At 41.8% G+C, this 7,398-nt stretch overlaps 1 protein-coding gene across 1 annotated transcript; it reads left to right on the forward strand.

Annotated features, from left to right (window-relative positions):
* The first annotated feature begins 9 nt into the window (after positions 1 to 9).
* Positions 10 to 6,214, forward strand: MAD2L1 (mitotic arrest deficient 2 like 1). Its single transcript, XM_077300438.1, has 5 exons — positions 10 to 298; positions 2,512 to 2,658; positions 3,168 to 3,288; positions 4,490 to 4,593; positions 5,482 to 6,214. The coding sequence occupies exons 1-5, from the start codon at positions 226 to 228 to the stop codon at positions 5,652 to 5,654; spliced, it is 618 nt and encodes a 205-aa protein (XP_077156553.1). The 5' UTR covers positions 10 to 225; the 3' UTR covers positions 5,655 to 6,214.
* Positions 6,215 to 7,398: the final 1,184 nt, after the last annotated feature.

A 7,398-nucleotide genomic window follows, 5' to 3' on the forward strand; every position in this document is an offset into this window, starting at 1 on the left:
CGCTCTGGAAAAACCGTCGTCTTCCGCGTCACGTTTCTTTACGTGCGCGTGGAGGAGGCGGGGTCGGGTTTTGAATCGGATGGCGGGAACGCCCCTCGCCTGCTTTTTTAAAAGAGCGAGCGGGGCCCGGAGGAGCGCTCCCTGACCTGGGCCGTACCCTGCCCCCCCCCCCGCCGTTTGCCGTCTTCTCCTTGAGAGGGCCCCGCACGGCCTCTCGCGTCCCCCATGGCGAAGCAGCAGAGCCGGGAGCAGGGGATCACTTTGCGGGGCAGCGCCGAGACCGTGGCCGAGTTTTTCTGTGAGTGGCGGTGGGGGGATGGGTCAACGGGGGGGGGGGGGCGGGAGGCGGCGTCCGAGATGAGGGCTGAGTGGGGCGAAGGGCCGCGGGCGTCTTCCTTGCCGCGCTAATCCTGAGCAGAGCAGCGGCTTCTGGGATGCGCAGAGGGGCTCCCGCGGCGAAGGCAGGCGTCCCCCCGGGCCTCAGAGTCGCCAGTTTCCCGGTCCCTCCCGCGGAGGCCCCGCTTGAGCCGCCCTGTGCAGAAGCGGCGCACCAGGCGATGACCCCGGACGGGAAGCCGAGTTGTTTGACAGCACCTCCGTCGGTCAGGCCAGGAGCCTGAGGCGCCTTAAGGCCTAACAAGACGCGCTCCAGAGGAAGCTTTCTGGCGTCCGAATGCGCAGCCGGAGCATTGTGGAGGAGCCAAAGTGCGGAGCTCGATGAACCGTTTTCTTCCGGTCCAAGGAGGTCTTTCAGTGTTTCTGCCTGCGGGTGGCGAACATGTGAGGGGTCGGAGCCAAAACAGGTTGGGTCTGAAAGAAGACTTGCTCTGTTGAGACTGCAGGTGCAGACGGTGCCATTTCTAGCATTTCTAGCTATAGATGGTGGAAGAAGGAGGAGGAGGAGTTGGCCCTTATGTGCCGCTTTTCCCAGTCCGAAGGAGGCTCAAAGCAGCTTACAGTCGCCTTCCCATTCCTCTCCCCACAAAGCGCCATGCACAAAGCGAGTTCCGGCCTCAGGACAAAGGTCCTGTCATGAGTGACTGAAACTGCTTAAATGGAGTCAGACATTAGTCTGCTAAAAGTCAGTATTGTCTGATCGGCAGTGGGTCTTTAGAGTCTCAGGTGCCGGACTCCTCACCTGTTGAGATGACAGGAAGAACTGGGGGCCTGCATGCAACACAGATGAGATCCTTTCCCAAGATGGGATCCTTTCTTTTGTCCTTGGGTGAACCATACCTGATCCTGGGTGCTTTTTTTGCTTTGTATCCTGGGGATCTTGCTTTACAAATCCTTATAGGGTCTTATCTGAGTGAGGAAATATGAGTGAAGATAATTACTTGCTTTACATTTAAGGATAGTCTGTCTACTGGCCACTTGTGCTTCCATCGGCTACAGTTCTTGATCCAGGGTTAAATCACTATATGGGAAGGAGTGTCTATATTTGGGATGTCCAGAAGGATGTCTCATATCTCTTAAGTGACTTTGTTTTGAGAAACATCTGCAGCACAATGGGTCAATGTGTCAAAAGTGAAGGAGGCCGTGACAGTTTGAGGAAATCTGTTTCTGAAGTTATTTCCTTTGATGTACTGGTGCATTCTTGTTGCTACCGTAGTCAATATAGAAGACCTCTATTGCTGTTTTTTGTTGCCCCTCTAGGTTGAATTTCTGACAAATATTCCTGCCGTGTAGCAGTTGGTGTAGCAGATAGGCAGTGTGAAGGCATGGATTCAAATTACCATTCATATATGAAGTAATCTGGGTAACCTGGGTCCAGTCACTAACTTTCAGATCAAGCTGCTTACATGGTTGTTGAAAGTAAAACTGGGACAAGAGGCCTATATACCATCCTTAGAAGGATGAGTTGAAAGTGAGATAATAATACTACTACTGCCGCTTGAGCTACTCTGTCACAAATTTTACTCCCAAGAAAGCGAGAGCAGGCTGTACTTATAACTAGGAATAACTAATTGTTTAAATTTACATGCTGCCTCTCTAGGGGCCTGCTGGTCACCAGAATAAAATCATAATGTAAGAATAATCCACATTAAAATGAGCATAAAACAAAGAGTCAGCTAGGAACATAAAAGAATATCCAGTAGCATAAAATAATTACAAAACTGCCCTCAGACTAAAAGCAGAAACTTTAAAAGATGGGGCCCTTGACTTGAAAACCTGAATAAAAAGCAATGTTTTGCTGAAGCCCCAAGGTTGTAAGCTTAGCGAGGGGAGATTTGAAATGTGAGGTTCTGCCAATGAAGAGGCCCTGTCTCCAGTTGCCACCTCCCATTCTTCCCCCATGGTGGCATAGAGACCAGGTCTTGTGAGGTTGGATAGTGACTTGGGACAGGCCCCATGTTGTTTAGAGCCTTACAAGTAAGAACAGATATTTTCCTAATGCCCAGAAGCTAAAAGGCAATTGATGGAATAGAAAGAGAATATATAACTGAGGAGTGTTATTTATATATTGTTAATCTGTGAACAAGTTCCTCATAATATTTTCCCTTATTTCAGCGTATGGCATCAACAGTATCCTATACCAACGTGGGATCTATCCAGCTGAAACCTTTACACATGTCCAGAAATATGGACTAACTATGCTTGTAACTGCAGACTCGGAACTTAAAAACTATCTCAACAATGTAGTAGGACAGCTAAAAGGTACTTGGGTTTAAATTCTGGTTGATCAGTGGGTTCTAAGCTTACGTCACCTATGACATTAATAAATTCTGTAATTCAGTTCTGCCATGTAAATGTCATATCTGTATCCTGAATGATGAATCTTTCTTAGACAATTTGTGTATCAGAAATGGAGAACAGGTGCTCCATAAGCTAATTCCAGCTATTGGAATTATTTGTATGGCTCTTGGTGTCCTAACACATTTATTCCTCTGTGGTGGGTATGAGGATGTATTTAAATTGCCTGTGGTTTCCCTTTGGAAAGAAAATTGTGACCAAAAGTTGTATGAGATGTATGCAATAGTTTCTACTTATATACAACTACAGTTATGGGACATGTCAGCTTGGGCATGAAATGTTTAATACTGTACTACAGGTCCTAACATGTGGAAAATTAGTGGAAGTGCTGATTCAAAGAAAAAATTATTGGCGGAAATATTCTTAAAATCCTGGCTTGTAATTTCAGGAAAACTGTTTTTTCTTCTTCTCAGAATGGCTCACTGAGTGCTCAGTTCAGCGACTAGTTGTGGTGATCTCCAGTAAGGAAAGCAGTGAAGTTCTTGAAAGGTGGCAATTTGACATTGAATGTGACAAATCTGCAAAGGAGGAAAAGTAAGTCTGATTGCAGCTTGAAACAAAGGGTAAATGTGGCATTTATTGGGCTTTTTCTTAAGATTCGCCTTCCCTGATGTCTCAAACTCAATGTAGAAAAGCCGTAATTGCTGCATAAGGCCTTCACTTTACAAATATTGCCTGCTTTGGACATTGAATGTATTTGTACTTATTTATTTTGAATGTTATAGTCTTCTACATTCACAATAGTGGTGGAGGGTTGATAAATATGTATTAAAAAGTTTTTCACCAATTTAAACACTTCAATGATGCCAGCATAAAATGGAACAGATTAAAGAAGCATGACACGATAAAGCAACAGCAATTAAACTTTAACCTCATACCCCAAATGCCTTCAGCACAGGGAATAGTAATTTGTTGGACATCATAGGTGTGACATTTTATACAGAGAATACATTTATTGAGAAGGTTCTGCTTCTTGAGTTCCATCAATAAATGCTGGAATTAATGGTGATGCCTTCTCCAATAATCTTTATATATAGGAAGGTATGACCCATAAGAGATCCTCCAGGAGCCACCTGAAATGTATAGTAGTGCTTGTTGGTTGGAATTTGCTAGCCAAAATTTAGCTGCATGCCTCTAATTCAGTGGTGCCAACTTGAGCATCTTTAGAATTCTGGAATAGAGTGCTGGTGCAACCAGAAAATGGCCACCACAGAAAGCAGACAGAAACCCAAGTGTAGACAGAAACAAGAAGAGTAATTTTAAACCAACACGCAGGGAAGTTCTGTCTGTACAATATATAGAGCAAAGATGGTTTAGCTTGTACCACGGAGTCTCATATTCAATTGGGGCCATGTGTCTTAGAAAGTTCTTTAAAATTATGAACTGCATATTTTGTATAGCCTTTCCCCCCGACCACCCATACAAACACATAACTACTTCCCAACTTTGAAAAACTCATCTTAATGTGGGAACTGGCATGCACAATGATTAACGTCTGGCACACATCCTGTTAAGACAGGACCCCATGAAAGGAAGCTCATACCAGAACTTTGGGCCTTTTAAATGGCAGTAGGAAAAGTAAGAAGTCACATGGCAGCTTTTAGATTAATGTGTTGCTTCATGAGCTTTCATGGATCTGAGAACATTTCATCAGATGCAATAAAGTAATGCAGAAAAGGGGAAAATCCATTTGTCTTTGCCAAACTTTATTGACAACCTTGTATTGTTATTTTAGTGCACCAAGAGAGAAATCTCAGAAGGCTATTCAGGATGAAATTAAATCTGTTATCAGACAAATAACAGCTACAGTGACATTTCTTCCATTGTTAGAAACTACTTGTAAGTATCTTCTCATTTCATGTTAATGACATACCAAATGTCTTTGGGGACTTGTTCATGGCTATGAAGCAAAGAAAATAGGGATTGCAGATTGTTATCTTCACATACTTTCAAGTACTTACAACTTAACTGCTTTAAAGAAGTTTCAACAAAGTCTTCTGTGAAAAAGTAAATTATTGGTCTGCATTGAAACCACTACCATTAAATGTGTTCATAGGTTATAAATGGTCAAAGGTAAGCAGTGAAATAGCCACCATGTTATTTGGAAGGATAAATCCAAGCACACTCCAGAAGCTTCAGAGAGGACTTCAACCTGTTTGACAAGTGGACTAACATTTATGAGCCAGTGCTGCCACTGAATTCCTATAAACAATTGGATTACAATTTAAAGCATGGAATGAAAAAGTCTTACTGAACTATTGATATACAAAATACCATTAACATCCAAAGAAAGGAAATGCACATTGGAACAAAAATGAAATCTAAATGTTAAGTCAATGGGATTAGATGTACATGTTTTGAACTGCATAAATAGTAAAAATTATAATTCTAAGCAATCTAGGAGGGATGACATTCCAGATACTGATGTTAGTCCAAAAAAATCCAGTATGCAATCAGAAAGGACTCTAAAAAGGGTGGAGGGATAAAACATGTTTTGGCCATCATAATACCAGTTATGTGCATCCTATTTAACACATGCTGTACATTTGGTTGTTAGGTGGAGCTCTAGGCTTCTGGGAAGAAGGAAATGGCAGTCTTCAAGAGATCAATCTGAATAGAGTTCTCAACAATTTCACATTTTATACATGCATTGCAAGAGCAGTACAGCTTGCTTATACTAATATTCAGAATACAGATGCAGTAATAGAATGGTTGTTTTTCCTACAGGTGCATTTGATTTACTAGTTTACACAGACAAAGATTTGGAAGTTCCGGAAAAGTGGGAGGAGTCCGGTCCACAGTTCATTGCTAATTCAGAAGAAGTCCGTCTTCGTACCTTCACAACTACTATACACAAAGTCAGCAGTATGGTAGCCTACAAAAAGGATTCCTTTCTTTGACTGGGCAAATGCCTCCACTGTATGTAAGTTGTCTTTCTGTAGACTGTCGTAGGCAATTGTAATCATATTCTGAACAGAGCTTGGAATTCTATCGTAGTCCAGTTTGAATGACGTCAGCAGCAAAAATGCACTTTGCACACATCTATGTATGGTAACTGGGGCCTTGCTACTTATACCATAGAGACTTTTTACCTGGATTTATCCTCCCAGTGTGTGCTTAGTTGTTCCAGATTTGATAATGAAAACCCTTTTCAACCTGGATTAAGTAACAGCAACAAAGAAATTCCTCAAGAACAAAACACAGAACCACATTTGTGGAGAAATACTATGGATGTATAGGCTAACAATCCTGGGGCTGTGTTTTTCTCTCATTATGGTATTTGCACAATATAGAAGCTGCATAATTGAAGGTGGAGAGTTATAGGAATTGGGGTATCTACTCTGTATCCTAAACAGCCTGTTTTTTTTTAACTTCCTTTTGAATAGGAATGCTTTATAGTAGATCTCAGTTAAATGTTTGCATCCTTTTGTAGAATAAAGTCTTTAAAATATGAATACTATACTTGGGTTTTCAAGTCATCTTTGACAGTGATGTTTCTTGTGCTTCTCATCCACACATCTTATCCTGTGTGTCATAACTAAACACAGCAGCAATTTAGCAGCATTATTAACTGTTAAGGGAAGAATATATCCTGTGCAGGGGATTATAAATGCTCACTGCTCTTCTATGGCAAACCTAGATGCTAGCAAGTGAAGCAGTTGATGTTTAGCACTGAAATAATGCTTTCAATGTTGTATGGTTTTTTCCCCAGCCTATTTTGGGAATTTATATGCCGACTCACGACGGAAAACAGTATCATAAAAACCACCACCAATACTCTTTCTGAATTGCAGCTCTGGGCTGAGAGTTCGTTTAAAGACCTTGTTCTGTAGTGTTTAGAGTGTTACGCTAGGATCTGGGAGTCCCTAGTTCATATTCCCTCTCTGCAAGTTCATGATTTATTTCTTGGCCTGATTCCAGGTGCCACTAAGAGTTTAGGAGCACATTTTCTGCACTGTTCCCTTAGATTAAACTGAGAAAATAACTGGCCCAAGATTAATACTTGAGGTCTGTAGCCCAGATCTTTCCAGTCCTCTAACTCTTGTACTGGCAGGAATACCATTTTCACCTATATCACCTGGATAAGCAAGTATAATAAATGGCATCCTCAGAGGCCCTGCTCCGTTTACCAGCGTTGTCTGAAGTGAGATAGACAGATAACAGGTACTTCTCCATTGTAGTGCCCATTTTGAAATAATTAATAATTGTGTTAATTACTCTATCTGATTAAAGTGGGGATAAAGCTTTAATCAGGGACTAATAAATAGCAAAGAAGATTCAAGAGATGGTGTCCAAGCTTGGAACTTCTGAGGCAGGATATTGCTCTAAAAGGAATAATGTGGAGGCAGACAAGGAATGATGCATAACAGTAGAGAAGGTGCTGACCTCACTATCCTATCTGTTGTGTTATACTAGGTGTTGCCTATTCCAACAGGAACAGTTTACCTCTGTCCACTGTCACATCAGCCGAGCTTTCAGCATCTGCTTAAAACTTATTTTCTTATACTTTTGATGTCATTCATTATCACCTAGTGATTTTACCATTGATGTTCCTAGATGAATTTGACTAGTTTCAGACATTTTATGTCTTGCTTTCTAAAATATTCTTGGTGCTACATACTACTGTTTATTTCCTTTGATAGT

The sequence above is a fragment of the Paroedura picta genome, chromosome 10 (assembly GCF_049243985.1).
Source record: "Paroedura picta isolate Pp20150507F chromosome 10, Ppicta_v3.0, whole genome shotgun sequence".
Taxonomy (NCBI): domain Eukaryota; kingdom Metazoa; phylum Chordata; class Lepidosauria; order Squamata; family Gekkonidae; genus Paroedura; species Paroedura picta.